The sequence below is a fragment of the Zosterops lateralis genome (assembly GCF_965231275.1).
Source record: "Zosterops lateralis genome assembly, chromosome: 28".
Lineage (NCBI taxonomy): Eukaryota > Metazoa > Chordata > Aves > Passeriformes > Zosteropidae > Zosterops > Zosterops lateralis.
In genome coordinates this window covers 303,541-319,771 of record NC_139788.1, presented here as the reverse complement: position 1 = coordinate 319,771, position 16,231 = coordinate 303,541, and the positions used below count along the sequence as shown (strand labels likewise).

Sequence of the window (16,231 nt, the reverse complement as noted above, 5' to 3'; positions counted from 1 at the left end):
GAGACAGGTGTCTGCTAAGGAAGGCATGAGCCTCCCTTGAAATGGAAAATGTAACCCCCCTCCCTCTGAATTATTATAATTTTGAAATTAAAGAGTGCTCAGGCAAAGATATGGGAATAGGAATAACAGTTCTTTAGTAGGAAAATTAAAATAAAAATGCAGTAGTGTTGATGGGGCCAAAGCAGGTTGGAGCTGAGCTCTGAGCAGGGAAGGCAGGAATGAGCACGGGGCAGGTTCTGGCAAAACAATCAGCAGAGCAGCGAGATAAAAGGGAAAAAAAAACCCAAACTAAGGATCTCCCAACAAAACTTACAACAATTAAAATCAGGGTCTAAATAAATATGGATGGTTCAATTACTGGTAATTTTTTTTTGGCTCCCACACCCCCGTAAACCTGGACCCACTGAATGTTTCCACACTGTCTGCAAGCACCGGCAGGATTTGTGTTTTAGCAGGAACTTGCTAAATGTTGCAGACGAGGTGAGAAATGTATTTGTTTTCCGACTAAATTTAAAGATTCTAAAGGGTACTTTATGTGCCTCGCTCGAGGGATGGAGAATATTGTGATGTGTATTTCAAATGAGCCGTTGCAAATCCCATTTATTATTTTCCCGAAATCCCATTCCGTTTGAGCTGTCACAGCTTGGGGGCCGCTCCTGCTCTTCCCTCCCTCGCCTGGTGGAAAACCCCCGACGCATCATTAAAAAATCCCATCCCCACCTCTTTTTGTTGTTGTTCCAAAATTCAGATACAAAGGAAAATATCAGTCCCAACAGAGAAGACAAACAAGTTTAGCAAATTCAGAGAGGAGGTGGCAATACCCTGTTTATCCCTGGGCGTGGGAGGCGGTGGGACACGGCGGTCACGATTGGCGGAGATTCACAGCTCCCCTTTCAAACCTCCCCTCCCCAAACCTCCCCAAATCTCCCCTTCCCAAACCTCCCCTTCCAAATCTCCCCTTCCCAAATCTCCCCCTCCCAAATCTCCCCCTCCCAAACCTCCCCTTCCAAACCTCCCCTCCCCAAATCTCCTCAAATCTCCCCTCCTCAAATCTCCCCTCCCCAAATCTCCCCTTCCCAAACCTCCCCTTCCAAATCTCCCCAAATCCCCATCTGGGCCATGAACGTTCCCCAGCGCCCCCGGCCGTGCCCGGGCTTCACCCCTCACACCCACCACACACTGCCTCCTCCCAGTGCTCCCAGTGCCCCCAGTGCCGTGGGTCTGCCCCATCCCAGTGTCAGCTCTGTCCCAGTTCACGCCTATCCCAGTGCCAGCCCTACCCCAGTACATCCCCATCCCAGTGCCAGTCCTGCCCCAGTTCACGCCTATCCCAGTACATCCCCTATTCCAGTGCCAGCCCTACCCCAGTGCATCCTCATGCCAGTACATCCCCACCCCAGTGCCAGCTCTGTCCCGGCTCCTCCCCATACCCCATCCCCAGTGTCCCCTACGGCAGTACCGCACACTCAGCACTCCATATACCCCGTACCCCCTATGGCAGCACCCCATACCCCGTATCCCAGTACCATACCCCCATACCCCGGTCCCCGCCCCGCTCCCCGTCCCCATCCCCAGTGTCCCCTATGGCAGCACCGCACACCCCATACCCCGTATCCCAGAACCGCACACCCCATACACCCCGTACCCTCTATGGCAGTACCGCACACCCCACACACCCCACACACCTCACACACCCCCTATCCCGTCCCCGCCCCGCTCCCCGTCCCCATCCCCGGCCCATCCCCGCCTCCCCCGGGCCGGGCCTGCGCATGCGCCGGGGGGCCCGCGGGGCTCCATCGCGAGGCCCCGGAGCGCGGCGGGGCCGGGCCGGGCCGGGCCGGGGTGAGTGACTGAGGGGTGTGAGGTGTGAGGGGTGTGAGGGGACCCGGCGGGAACGGGCGGGACGGGACGGGCGCCGCCATCTTGGGGGGCTGAGGGGGCTGAGGGGCGGCGGGAATGGCCCCGCCGGGCCGGGCTGAGCGGGGGGCGGAAAGTGCATTTAAACCTCCCAAAAGGGCAAAAAACTACCGCCAACCTGCCCGTGGAACGCGGGGTTAAGTTTTTTAAAGTGTTCACGGTTTCCGAGGTGGTGTTTGTCCGGTTTTGATGGGCGAGAAGTGGTGGAGAAAATGGGGGTTTATCCCGCCCCGGTGAAACTCTTCGTGACTGTGACAACTCAAAAACATTAACAAACATCTAACTCCACTGCGGTAGAAACAGTTCTTGGAGACTTCCCCAAAAACCAGAAAGATTTAAGTTTCAAAACGGAGATTGTACATGACGGGAAAAACAACAACAACAACAAAAACCCATCAAACTTTCTGGCAGCGAACTCAAAGGGCAGAACTGATGGGATGGGGATCCTGGGAGGGAAATCGGTGCTGAACAAATAGAGGGATAAATATAATCCTTCAAAAAGCATCGATCGGGACCGGTGCGGGACACTCTGAGGGATGTTCGGTGTCGGGAAAAAGGAATTAGGACAGTTTTATGGAGTTCCCGGTGCCACAAGGAGTCTGATTAGATTTACACCACGAAAACATTTAATTTATTCTATTACCGCACAGATAAATTTTTTTAAAAATGGCCTGTAACTGGGATTAAGGGATAAAGAGCTCTGGTATTTTGTGCCAAGCTGTAAAAAGACCTTCCTGGTCTGGGTTTTATTATATAGTAAAACAGAAGTAAAAAAAGGAGGGAAAACAGGGATTTGGTGCTCCAAACTTTCCTTCCCTGCACAGCAATTAAAAACAGTCTGACGTGGTCTCATCAGTGTTTTTTTTCTCGTTTTATGGTCTATAATCTACTCAGATTATAGTTTTCTGAGGATGGGAACAGCCTTTACCTGAGCGAATATTCCTTCCTGGCCATGGGAGATCTGTAATAACGATTAATAGGAGTCCCCAGGGTAGTTTGCTGGATTGCACTCTTACAAAGTAATTACAGATGCAATTAAAGCAGAGGATGTTTTTGGCCTCTGTGCACTAGTTTTGCCCCTAAAATTGATTGCACCTTATCCTGCAAGTGATCCCATTAAAGCTGGACGTGTGTGAAATAAATTGTGATTCCCGCTGAGTGCTGGGGTGGAATCAGAGCCCAGTTTGAGCTGCTGAGGACGTCTGGGTACAGCTGCCGGGCAGATTCTGCAGGGCCAGCTCTGTTTGTCGTGTCCAGAGGTGACATATTCTGTCCTGAGGGGTTTCATTGCCACCATGAGCACATTGCAGGAGGACGAGTGGGTGGGTGCACAGCCAGATGTGCTCTGCACACCACTGCTGCCCCACTGACTCCTCAGGACACAGGGTGTGTTTTCCTTGCCTCAGACACGCTGGTTTTGTCAACAGTTTTATCAACATTTCTTTATGTACTGAAGTTTTAAGGCTTTGCGCTGATTTTTGAAAGTAGCGTCGTGAATTTATTTAAAAAGCGGTGTCTGCAGTCTTACTTTAGATATGGTTAAAATTGTATTGGTTTATCTGCAGGAGGAGGCCTGGCTGGCCCTTGTCTCACTCCTATCTTCATGCAAAGCTTTTAGTGCAGATTCTTCTGGGTATGGCAATATATTCCATTGGTGCTGAGGGGTGTGGGTTGGAGGGTGAAGCTGCAGTGTAACCCCCTTGTCCTTTCCACGAGGGCTGGTGTTTTTTGAGAGATGACGTGCTGCAAGCCTGATGCTGGGACATGGAATTAGACTCCATCGGGGTGGTGATGGAGATCATGAAATCAGGGAATGCCCTGAGTTGGAGGAGACCCACAGGGGGCATCGAGTCCATTGATGTGTCCTGGCACAGGACACCCCAACAATCCCACTGTGGGTGTTGTCAGAGGTTTGTGCAGGGCTCTGGAGGGTGCCCTCCCCAGAGCCACTGCTCTTCCCAACCAGGAGGAGGGGAGAGCTGGGGAAAGCAGCTCAGCCCCAAAGGCTCTTAGTGAAAGCCATAAAACTGGAAATAGGCTCTGTTTCTGCTCCTCTCTCTCCATAAAGGAACAGAAAGCATTAGCTCTGTGAGCATGGAATAAGGTTTTGTGCCTTCTTTTGCATCCCATCCAATCTGTTTGGAATAGGTCAAAATGCTGTCCAGTGTGGCATGTGGTGCCCATGAGGACAGGAGAGAGGAGCTGCTGGCACGTGGCTGTCACAGTGTCACATAAACCTGCAGAGACGGGCAGCAGGGTGGGTGTGATGGCAAAGGGGGACAGCCAGAGTCAGTGTGAGGCAGCACTGTCAGGTGTCCTGCTCCGTGGAATGGGCACACGTTCAGCACCCACAGCCTGTGCCAGTGCTTTTCTTTTGACTGCTGAAATAGATACGTGTGTGTGTGTGTGTGTGTGTTTGACACAGCTGTCAGTAAACCAAGATGAGCAGCCCACAGGCTCCAACAGTGCTCTGGGCTTTGTTCTGTTCTAGGGTGATCTGCTGGTTTAAAGTAGACTCACAGTTTTACTGTCTGATCCTGTGAGCTGACTGAGGTCACATTTCCATGGTGCTGTTTATTTGTCTCTCAGTGCAATAGCACCTGCCATAATCCATATGTTACCGTGTGCTATGGGGAAACCTGGAAGGGCTCTATTGTACAAATGAGCTGGACAAACTCCTGAAATCCCAAGTACTTCATCTTGTGGTCCTGTGGCAGAACAGAGACAAAAAGTGTTTGTTTTTCCTCCACACCAGCCAAAGCCCTTTTCCCACTCTAATCTTTCAGAGCAATATTTTCCTTGATTTGTAGTTACAATTTTTCCCTCTTCACAGGGAACAAAAATCAAATGGGTGGAGCTCAGACAGAATTCCTCAATTCTGAATTTTGTCTTTTTTTCGCTTCCCTGACATAGTCTCTTCACACCATTAGACACTTGCAGGTGGGTACTGACATTGTCTCTTGAGGCATTGGCACAATTCCCTCGCAGGCTGTGAAGGTTCAGTTCAGTCCCTGACTGATGAGGTTCCTGGAGATGAGGCTGTGGTTTTATTTGGTAATGGTATTAGTTCAGCCTTGCAAAATATTACTTGCCTGAGGTGAGTAACAGGTTTTGACAGGTGAGTTAAAGCATCGTCTGTCACCGTCACAGCAAAGTGCAGGCGAGGTGGTTGTGTCTGAGCTCCTCAGTGTTCCAGGCAGTTCTGACACCAGTTTAGTTGTGCTGCAAGGAGTCCTGGTGGGGTTTGTGTGTTGTTGTTCAAAGTGCAGGTCTGCTCCTCACTGGTGGCACAGGAGAGCCTGGCAGATGTCACGGATCAGGTGTCAGATGCCGCTCTCAGAGTGCTCAGAGCCAGCTCACACCGGGTGAGAGGAGCAGCTTTACACCCTGTGTCAGGGCAGAAAGGTGATTTGAAAATCAGTTATTCCTAGAACAGCACAGTATCAGATGGTTCTCTTGATGCCAGCTGCTTCCTGAATGGGATTTTGCCTCCTGGTCCATGGAAGCTTAGCCAGAAGTGCTGCAGACTTTATGTTATTACTTGATTTACAGTCTTTGGTTCATCGCACCATTGCATTCCTCACCAGAGAGAGACACTGAAATCCTCGTGTCATTGGAAATTATCCTGGCAGCACCTGATATGGGATTTCTCTTGAAATGTTTCTTTTCCCATCCAGTCTGATGGGAAGAAAAACGTTTATAGAAGTAGAGTGGGAACCCCCATCCACCCATTTAGCCTTCACACTCACTTTGTGTGAACTTTTACCCTTTTTTCTTCCTGTTTTTTTATTTTATTTTATCTTTGGTCTCGTAACAAAGGTAAGATGGATGTTAGAAGCCAAAGCTGGTTTTCTGCAGTGACAATGAGATGGTTTCCCAAGCCTGCACTGGTTCAGGCACAGAAATGAGATCAAAACTTGAGTATTTCTGACCTTTTCCTGTGGATTCCCTGTCTAAAGATAAAGCACAGAGGTCTGGAAGCATATTAATTAAGCTCCATTATCTCTGCCAGCCTGGCAATCATTTATCATTTCATAAATCTGAATCTGCAACTTGGAACTGAATGACTCATCTCAGTTTTGCAGTATCTTCTTTTGCCTTAGTGTTTCTGAGATTTGAAATGCTAAAGATGAAAAGAAATCACAAATTGGGACAAATGAGGAATGTTCGGGCCTGACTGTGGTTCCTCAAAATGTTTCATATTAGTTTCTGCTCTATTTTTTAATTGCCCCATTTGTGTCCTTTTATTGGGTTGTCTTGATTTTATTGTAGATTTTACTGATAGGGAGCATTATAAGAAAAGCAATTTCTTTATTATATTTTTCTGTGGGTTTTACTGGATTTATAAAATGCAGAGATGAGAAAGAGCGATAATTTTATCAGGTCTTCTCTGGTTAGGTTCGAGATTATTTTCCAGCATCTTTGAAGCTTAAAGAAATACAAGCTTTAGATAAAAAGGGGGAAGAACATTTGGGAAGAAGCTTTGATTGGGTCCTGGAGGCTCCTGACCTCACATCCCGAGGGCAGGAGGCACACAGGAGTACAGACAGAGGGGGTTTCTCCACTCAGCAAGGAGCCCCGTTTCAGAGTGAAGCAAATGCTTTCAGACTGAGGTTTCAGCAAAGTGCAGATGACTGAGAAAAGATTTCAGACTAATGAAGTGCTTGGAATAAAAGCTTTGGAGCAGAGCTTGCAAATGCAGCCACCTTTGACTTGTCTCTTTCATTCTGGAGTTCAGTAGCTCCGTAATGCACACAGTAAAAAAGATCAAGGAGTGTGTAATCTTTGCGGCTATTTGCTCATCAGAAAGGTGGTTTTTTTTAGTTTAATTTTTTCTTTTTTTATGCTTGGTTGCATTTGCAGGTCAGGAGTAATAAAAGATGTGTGGTGACAGTGTTTAACACACTTTAACACTTTTATCTGGACCAATAAAGTGTTCCTGCATGGCCCGTGTTCTCAGCTCCAAGGATGAATCTCTGAAGTCTGCCACGTGTCATTCCTTTTCCAAAGCTGCCCTGTATGTGTCTGGGTGGGTTTTCTAGTTCTGTGTCTGCGTTTCCTGTGATGTCCTTAGTGCTGGAGCAGGGATGGGTGTCAAACCCCTCCCTCCTGCCCAGCTCCCCCTCCTGCCCTTAGGGGCACAGGGAGATGGGGATGGGGGTTATGGTCAGTTCATCACAGGTTGTTTCTGTCGCTGCTCAGGGAGAGGAGTTGGTTTTTCATGAGCTTCTCAAAGTGAGTCCATCCCAAGGGCAGCAATTCTCCATGAACTGCTGCAAGGTGGGTCACTGTTCCCCGGGCTGGTCCTTCAGGCTGTTCAGCGTCACTCACTTTGTAAATCACCAGTTTCCTTTGATTAAATTACTCATTGTTTCAGCAGAACTCCCTCACAGACAGTACCACAGAGTCATTAAGGGTGGAAAAGACCTTTAAGATTGTCAAGTCAACCAAGATGTGCCCGAGAGTACTATTGGAGACCAGTACTCCAAAATAAAAATGGTACAAATAAAAGAGGTTTCTCTACTGAGGTGATGTGGCAGCAAATAGATGATGGTTACTTCCCTCACAATGGTATACTGAATGTCAGTTAGTGAAAGTTTGTAAAGGACTTTGACTGAACCCATTGCCTGAAAGCTGTTTTAACATTTTAATTTAATGGTTGTCTTTTTTTTTTCCTTCTGCAGTGCCCAGACAAGCCGTGCCCTGCTCTGATTGCCAGACCTGTGAGCAAATGGATTGCTTTGAGAATGGAAAGATTTGTACTCAAACGGGCTCCCATCAGCACAGGGAGAGGTACAGAAACCCAGATTTTTTCCCATTTTTTGTTTGAAAGCATTTAAAGGGAACATGGTGTTGCTGTGAGTAGAATGAACCTCTCAGACCAAGTGTTAAGAGTTCTATATCCAGGAAATCCTGCAGACACCTTTCATTTCTTCAGGTCCTCAGTCCAGGCCTCCTCATTCCAAGAGGTTCAGAGACACTGGGAACAGTGCAGGAATATAATATTGCACTTTTAATTTGATACTGTTTTAATTTCGGATGTTTAATGATATCAGAGACATCTCAGATGATTGTAGAAACAGGAAATAATGGAAATCTTGCTACCAGCAGTGGCTGTCAGGTGGCTGAGGCTGGCAGACCTGTCAGACGTCTCCGCAGGAAAAGAAGATTGCCTCTGGATTCGGAGGATGAGGAGGAAAATGCATATGAGGATGAGGTAAATAAGGCTGCATGTACTTTGTTCAAAGAGAGCTGTGAAAAGCAGGGGCAGTTGTCTCAGAGTTCCTTGTGCAGTTCCAACTGTGCTGAGGGAAGTTGTTCTGTACCCAGGGCATGGTCTGGGTCTGATCCTGATTTACATCAGTGATGGGAATGTCGGTTCTGAGGAGTCACAGGGGTGGATGAACAGTTCAGGTGAAGTGAAAGTCAGGAGTTCACAGTAATAGCACCACATGTCTCCAGAATATCTGTACTCAAATACTGTTGTGTGATATTGAAGATCAGTGTCAGACCACGAGGTTGGTTTGGGTTTTATTGCACACTTGCATGAGCTCTCACTGCACCACCAGAAACCTCTATTAGTGGTGCATAAACAGCAGTACCTCAGTGCTGAGCTGATCTTTCCTTCAGTTTCCTGCAGCCCCTAACTCGCTCCCGGGGCCCTTTGTGCCCCTCTGTGCTCTGCTCCTGCCCATCAGTGCCTCTCTGAGGCATTTTGTGTTTATTCCACAGTGCAGGTTCTGTGTGGCAGAGCAGGGGTGGGTGTTTGTGGGCAGTAAAGCTGCAGCCTCTGCTGTCAGGAGCAGTTTAACTCATCGTCTTGCTCAGCTTCTCTCCGGGATGTGGATGAGATGGGATGGATGTTTTCACAAGTCCTTGCAGTCTCTCTCTTCCCCCTTGTCCTCATTAGAAGCTGCTCCTCTGTCCCTTCTGGGGAGTGTTTGGCAAGCAGCTTTGTATTGCCTGGCTTTGGTTTGCCCTGAGAAATGACAGCCAGACTGGGAGGAATCAAACTGAGTTTGCAAACACACACATTTTGCAAAAAATGGGAATGATAGTTGGGTTTGGGGTGTGACACAGGGAGACCACATTGTCTGGGGAGCTCATCTATGACAGGAGTTACCTGAGGCTTCTGCTTCCTTCAGGGCATCATAAATTCCTTTTTTTTCCCCTGTATCCATTCCCTGGCATGGATGGACATAAGAAAGGAAAACGAAAAAGAAGTGTTCCAGTAAGGCTGCTGATGTGAGCAGTAAATCCTGCATTGCAGAAAGCAAATCCTCTGAATTATTATGGAGATTTTGGTCCTGTGCTGCTCTTCAGCAGCCACATTTAAATGAACTTCAGTAGCATATATTAAATAACTTGTAAAGCACTTTGGGATACCAAGATCAGCGTTATCTGTGTATCATTCCCTCCAGATGTTCTTTTAGGGTTGTTTAAGAGACAGCAATGCTGGCTAATAGTCCTTTTAGTTACCTGTTACATCCATGTTGTACCTGCATTGTGAGATGATCAGAGGGAGGGAAAAACAATCTTGCTAAACTTCTTTTTAACATATCTGTGTCTAGGAGAAGAATAAATCAAATAATATGAAAAGCCGCAGAAACACTAAACCAATAAAACAAGGTGAGCTAAGCTCATAGTATCTTTTCTTTAATGTTTATAGATTCTTTTTTTAGCAGCTATTATAAAGTGAATAATAATAAACAGAAGAGAAAAGGACAGGAGAGCTTATTTCACATTCAGAACAGCTTATTAGGTACATAACCCTCTTACCACAGTCAGTTTCAGAGGTGTATTAGCAGGAATATTCTGGATTTGCCTGCATGATGGGCACAGGGTAAAGAGCTGGAAGGAGTCAGCTTCATCCAGAGCTCACTGAAGACAATAAGAATCTTTTTTCCATTGACTCTGGAGAGCTTTGGCCACAGCCTACAGTGCTAAGTAAAAAATAAGTTGTAAACATGATTGATTGTAGACTATGAGTTAAATGTCTTATATACCTTAAATCAGTCAGTATGTAACTTGGGGAAGAGTTTTAATATACATTTAGAATGTAATTTTCTGCGTGTATGACTGTGGTTCTACCAGAATGAATCCAAGTTGTTTTCATCATTTGGGAGCTGCCTCTCTAGTAGAACATTGTGTTATTAGGAGGTTATAAATATATGTGTGTATATATTTAAAAAATATTGTGAACTGAGCAAAAAGTCACTTGGTTTTTAATGTATTTTATTTTAGCTGTAATTATATGCCTCTCTGTGCTGCCTGTTAGTTTATATTTAACCCCTTCTTCCTCTGTAAAATGTCAGGAAGAGGAATTAATTCCCACAATTTTAAGTTATTCTGTCTTGCCCAGACTTTTCCATGGCACCTTTCCATGGGCAGCTCGCCAGGTGCCACAGTTCATTTGATCTGTGATGCCATAAATGTTTATTTCCTGAGGGATGAGCACAGTTTTCCTACTGATGGAATTCTTACCTTTCCTCAAAAGTTGGATAACACTGCCTCTTCTGGGGGGCCACAGCAAACGTGGGAGGAGAAGGAAAAGAGAGGAGGAGAAGCAGAGCAGGAGGCATCAGAGAGAAATGTTCATTTTCTCGTTGTTTTTGATTAATTAGTGCTTCCTGGAAAGAAGAAGGTATGGAACTGGTCTTCCTACTTGGAAGAGGAACAGATGCCAGCTGCTCCCCAAAAGCTGTTCAGAGAGGTTGGCAGCTTTTTTCACTCTCTCACTGTTTTTTTCAGGCAACATTACAGGATTAGTGGCTCGGTGGAGGTGGGATTGGAGACCACCCTTAAACCAGCACTTGTATTTCTGAGTTGTTTTGGTAGAAGCAGGCAGAAAATGTTTGTTTTCTGCCCAGGGAAACAGGCGTTTGCTCTGGGAGTCTCATCCCAAACTAGGGTGTAAAAAATGCTGGTTGAATCTCACAACAAGCAGCAGCTGTTTGGATCTGCTCTGCTCTGGGCCAGGGGGCTGTTAGGAGCTTCTGAGGATGGCTGGAGAGGGACAGCCTGGTGTGTGTCAATACACAGAGCCCTCCCAGCCTGTCCCCCCTGTCCCTGGCTCAGGACACAGTGTGGGTTCACCCCATGGAGTGCAGGGAGGGAGCCTGGCTGCTGTGTCACTCACAGGGAGGTGCCAGAGGGTGAGTTCAGCCTTGGTGAAGCTGCCTCTGCCCCCCAGTTAAATGTGCAGCTCCCCGAAAGCCCTTCAGAGCCCAGGGCTGTTGATCCTTCCAGAGAGACCTTAAAAGGAAGATCCAGTCCTGCTCTGGGTAATTTGCAATCCCAGTTCAGGGTGCTTTTAAACTTTCCCTCTATTTCAGCTGTTTCACTTGGATTGAGATGGCAGATAAATTAAAAACACAAATGCTTTCTGGGATAAGTGTAAAACTGGGCTGCAGATCAAGCCTGCCTTGTCCCTTTGGCCATTGGAAGATGCCAAGTTACCTTTGGGGAGAGTCAGGACTGGCACAAAGTGATTAGAGCTTTCCCAGCTCTTTGATTCTGCATTGAGCTTGGCAGGGGATTCTTTGGTGTTTGAGAAGAGCTCATTTCTGCATCTGCTCAAAGATGTGTTCATAACTAATTGCAACAGTTCTGTGTTTTTGAGAGAATAATTAGAATAACGAGTAAATGTGAAATATGGTGATTGTGCCATTACTGATCCCTGAGCCTGCACCTGTCTATTGGAGCCACAATCACTTGGGGTGGGATTTTCTTCTCTGAGTTGAATATTTGAAGCCTGAAATATAAAAATTTGAAGCCTGAAGTATGTTATGACTGCTCTGCAATAGATTTAGGAATTAAAAACAAATATTTCTTCCCCCCTCACAGTATCAATCATTCCCACAAGGCCGAAATGGATTTAAAGTTGGAATGAAATTGGAAGGGGTGGATCCTGAACACCCCTCTCGATTCTGTGTTCTCACAGTGGCTGAGGTAGTTGCTTTTCTTGTCTTTGATTCCAAAAGTCCCATGTGCATCTAGATTTTTTTTTTTTAATAAAAAGTGGAAACATAAGAGTAATAATACTTTAGTTAGTTAATTAATGGTAGGAGTTTAAGGTGACACTGAAGGAATGGTGTTATGTGATTAAGGATCTTTGCCTGAAATCCCACTGGCAGATTTTTGCACTTGTAACTAAGAACAGCAAACCTATTAATTGCCTGCAGTGAACAAGTATGAAAAAGAACAATGACAGGAGGCCCTAAGACTTTAGTAAATATAAACAAGTCAGAATGTTTTTATGCAGCTTCAGTTACGTGAAATCTGGGTTGATCTTGTATAGGCATAAAAGTTCTGGGGCTGCTTTTGTACCCCAGGAACGTGTGCCTGGCACGGAGCAGGAGCTCAGGGAGGTTCCACTGACCAGTTCTATTTCCACTGTTTGAAGCAGGGAAAGAGGAGCATGGAAACTGGGAGAGCAAATGAGTTAAAATACAACTAGAGTTTCTGAGAAATAAATGAGATCCAGAGTTGGTTTCTCAGTGAGTGCAAATATGAGGGAGTGTTCTATTAGTGATTTCCTCTCTCCTTTGTGGCCCTTGGTGATCATCAGAGCTCCTCTCCCTGCAGGTCCAGGGGTACAGGATGCGGCTGCACTTCGATGGGTACCCAGACTGCTACGACTTCTGGGCTAATGCTGATTCCTCAGACATCCATCCTGTGGGCTGGTGTGAAAAAACAAGCCATAAGCTGCTCCCTCCTAAAGGTATAACAGAAAATAGAGAGTGTACAAGAAACTATAAATTCTACTAAGAACTAGATGTCCTGGCTCGGCGTATTTCATTTTTAGTGTGATTTCATTGTGGAACTCGATCTGAGGGGCTAAAGGGAAGAGTTTTAACTAACACAGTGACTCACAAAAGAGCAAAATATCTTCTCTGTGATATTCCCAAAGAGTGACGTCATTAATTACCGTAGAAACTTTGGATTGGATGTCTCTGTGCTTCAGAATTTGCTTCTTACCTGCATTCAGCTCTTTCCTGCATTCAATTTCCTAGAAACATTTGATGCTTGAGTTTAATGATTGTCCATTATGGTGAAAAAGAGACAGCTGGTTTAGCTGAAATGCACAGCAGCCCCTGGAGATCGTATCAGGGCAGTTATCATGCAAAGTTCATATTCTTTCCAGGTAATTTCCATTTCTGAAAAAACCACCAGAATGTACATATAAAACAATTTTTTTCTCTCTTCCTAGGTTTCAAGGAGGGAGAATTTAATTGGACTTCCTATCTGAAGAGCTGCAAAGCTCAGGCAGCTCCAAAAAGCCTTTTTAAGACCCTCAGCAGTGTAAGTGGTGATATGGAATAGAAGGGGTTTCAATAGGTCTGGTGCTAAGTGAGTTTGGACCAGAATATTTATGTGGGTTTAATATGCTCATGTCAGACACACAACCACGGTACAGTCAGATGCAAACTACTTCCTACTGTGTTTCATTTTTAAGAAGGAAAGCTAGTACAATTTTTCTTCCTTTCCCCAGTCACTGCCTTTCCAGAGAAAGAATTTCCCTTCCTCCTTAAGTCTGGAGGAAAAGATTTACTGAACTATTTATTAAATATATTACAACTGTCTGTTTTACTGTGTCCCCGCAGTCGAGATATTTGTGTCACTTTCCTCTCATTTAATCATTTCCAAAATAATTTCTGGTTTCCAGCAGCAGCATGCCCATGTGTGCTGGGCAATTCATTATGGGGCTGTGGATCTTGTGCATTTGTCATCCTTCCCCACTGTTGCCTTCTCAGTGGTGGTTAACCTCAGTTCCCATGAAATCCTCCATCCCATTTGCCGTTACTGGGATGACACAAAGCCCACGGGCTGGTGGGTTGGAGGCTGCACTGACTCCAGTGGGATCAGGGCCCAGCTCTGCCCTGCTTCCCACCCAGTCACTTCATCTCCTTGAAGACTCTCCTGACCTTTCCACCAGTAGAACAGGATGTGTAATGCCCATTATCCTCAGTAAATCACTGCAGGGTGTCTCAGCTGGGAGTCTGCAGTGGTGGATGTACCACTGAAAATGCTGGTTTTTGAGCCACATTAGCTTTTTTTAAGTAATAGTAACAGTCATTGCCAGAACTCATGGAAATCCTGTCTGCAAACCTCTTCAGTCACTGTAGTGTGTTTGGTTTTTTGGGGTCAGAGGAGTTTATAAGGGGGGTTTCAGTGGCTTGACCAAGAACGTGGCTGATTTCCCTTTCCTGGTGTCCTGTTCCTCAGTCTGTCACACCCTCTGGGTTTCGTCTGGGAATGAAGCTGGAGGCAGTGGACAAGAAGAACCCGTCACTGGTTTGTGTGGCCACCATCACAGACATGGTGGAGAACCGGCTGCTGATCCACTTTGATAACTGGGATGAGAGCTACGACTACTGGTAAAAGATTCTGTTCCTGATACGTGTCTGTAGGTAGACTGGCTTTGCTTTAAATGCAGGCCCTAAAGCTGGGATCTTACATGAGTTGTCAGGCATCTGAATAATTAATTGAGGTTTTCACAAAGAGCCAGTTGCCCAGTCATTCCCTTCCTGTTTGGATGCTCGGTGGAGATGGCCTGAGCAATCTGGGAAGCTTTGGAGGTAAGAAAACTCCTTATGGTGCTTGAAGGGGCTCCAGGAGAGCTGGGGATGGCCTTTGGATGAGGGACAGAGGGACAGGACAAGGGGAAAGGCTTCCCAGTGCCAGAGGGCAGGGTTAGATGGGATATTGGGCAGGAATTGTTCCCTGGGAGGGTGGGCAGGGGCTGGGCTGGAATTGCCAGAGCAGCTGTGGCTGCCCCTGGATCCCTGGCAGTGCCCAAGGCCAGGCTGGACATTGGGGACACTGGGAGGTGTCCCTGCCCATGGCAGTGGGTGAGACTGGATGGGCTTTAAGATCCCTTCCAATCCCAAACCATTGCAAGATTTACTTTGTATTTCCCTTTCTTTTGGGACAGCTTGAATACCTTGAAAGCCGAGTGTTAGACATTCTAAGGAGGCAGAGCTTGTCTTCTTCACAGTGATCACACCCACTGAAAGCATCTGCTCACCCAGCAAAGGCCTATCAGACAGCATTTGAAATCCTGCCTTTCTTTCTGCTTTCCATCTGACTGGTGCCAACTTTCCCTCTTTGATTCAGGTGTGAAACAAGCAGCCCATATATCCGTCCTGTTGGCTACTGCCAAGAAACTGGAGTCCCACTGACAACACCACCTGGTAGGTTGTAAGTGAGGCTTATTTCCTGCCTCAGCCAAAAAACCTGCAAACTATCTTCCACATAATTACATATTTGTTAGTTCCAGGTTCACTTCAGAACTCTTTACTGCCTGAGTGATACTATTGTTCCTACTTCTTGCCACTGTGATTTATGTAGTTTTATAGTTCTTTGAAGAAATGGAGCAGGGTTTGGTAATTTAAAATTGAGTTTGGTTTTAGAAGAGAAAAAGTGAGAAGGATTTCCAGCATTTCCTTTAAGGTGAGCTGGGAGAAAAAGGAATCTGTACCATGATTTCCTAGATGGAATTTCTGGAAATCACAGAATACTCTGGGTTGGAAGGACCCACAAGAATCATTTGAGTCCAACCCTTAAGTGAATGTCCCATATAGAGTTGGAGCTACAGCCTTGGCATGGTTAGCACCTGCTCTAATGATTTCCTAGACGGAATTTCTGGAAATGAAGGAGTAACTGAACCCACATCTCTTTCTGCTCTACTGGAATTTGGTAAATTAAGAGAATGTTGGCAAATAAGAGAGGACAGAACGTTCAGGGAAACCAGTTTTGTTTTCAGGCCTCGGAAGTGCTCATTCACCTTTAAAAATAGCAAACATAAAAAAATAAAGCCTGGCATTTGTCAGACTGACAGCCCTGGAGCAAGAATCCCTGTATTTGCTTGTTCCAGGTTCAGTAGAGCAGGGAGCACTGTCTGATCCCTCTGCATGGGTGGAATTGGCTTCAGTGTCTTCGCTGTAGAAGGGCTTGTGAACATCCCCTCTCAGCAGCACCGCATCTGTCCGTGCTCCTGGAGGGTCCAGCAGGGCTGGGCTCTGCAGTTCTCTGCTGATATGAGGATTTCCTGTGCCCCCAACAAAACCTGCAGCCAGTTCTGATCCCTCTGCTGAGGGACTTCAATGCAGCAGTTTGCAGACTGTGTTCTGCATTTAGTCACTGCACCCTCCTGCTGAAAGGAACCCATCCTGGGGATAAAAACTACTGAAATAGGAAAAAACTAGAGCAGTTTCTTAAATGTAATTGCCAGGGAGAGACATCCCACTGTTGTTGTTAAAGCAGCACAGTCATGGAGCCTTTTCTCTCCAGGCTTGGGTTTACTCAGCCT

At 46.3% G+C, this 16,231-nt stretch overlaps 1 protein-coding gene across 3 annotated transcripts in view; it reads left to right on the top strand.

The window, feature by feature from the left end:
* The first annotated feature begins 1,788 nt into the window (after window positions 1-1,788).
* Window positions 1,789-16,231, top strand: part of LOC310919819 (lethal(3)malignant brain tumor-like protein 4) — a 34,547-nt gene continuing 20,104 nt past the window's right edge. Inside the window, exons 1-10 of one of the 3 annotated variants that reach the window (XM_083879366.1) lie at window positions 1,789-1,842; window positions 7,602-7,710; window positions 8,029-8,134; window positions 9,489-9,546; window positions 10,542-10,630; window positions 11,764-11,868; window positions 12,505-12,640; window positions 13,130-13,221; window positions 14,146-14,297; window positions 15,037-15,113. In XM_083879366.1, coding sequence (XP_083735492.1) covers window positions 7,649-7,710; window positions 8,029-8,134; window positions 9,489-9,546; window positions 10,542-10,630; window positions 11,764-11,868; window positions 12,505-12,640; window positions 13,130-13,221; window positions 14,146-14,297; window positions 15,037-15,113 — 877 coding nt within the window. In that variant the 5' untranslated portion in view covers window positions 1,789-1,842; window positions 7,602-7,648. Of the gene's footprint in view, window positions 1,843-7,601; window positions 7,711-8,025; window positions 8,135-9,488; window positions 9,547-10,541; window positions 10,631-11,763; window positions 11,869-12,504; window positions 12,641-13,129; window positions 13,222-14,145; window positions 14,298-15,036; window positions 15,114-16,231 lie in introns of all 3 variants that reach the window. The other 2 variants (XM_083879365.1, XM_083879367.1) reach the window with 2 other exon arrangements.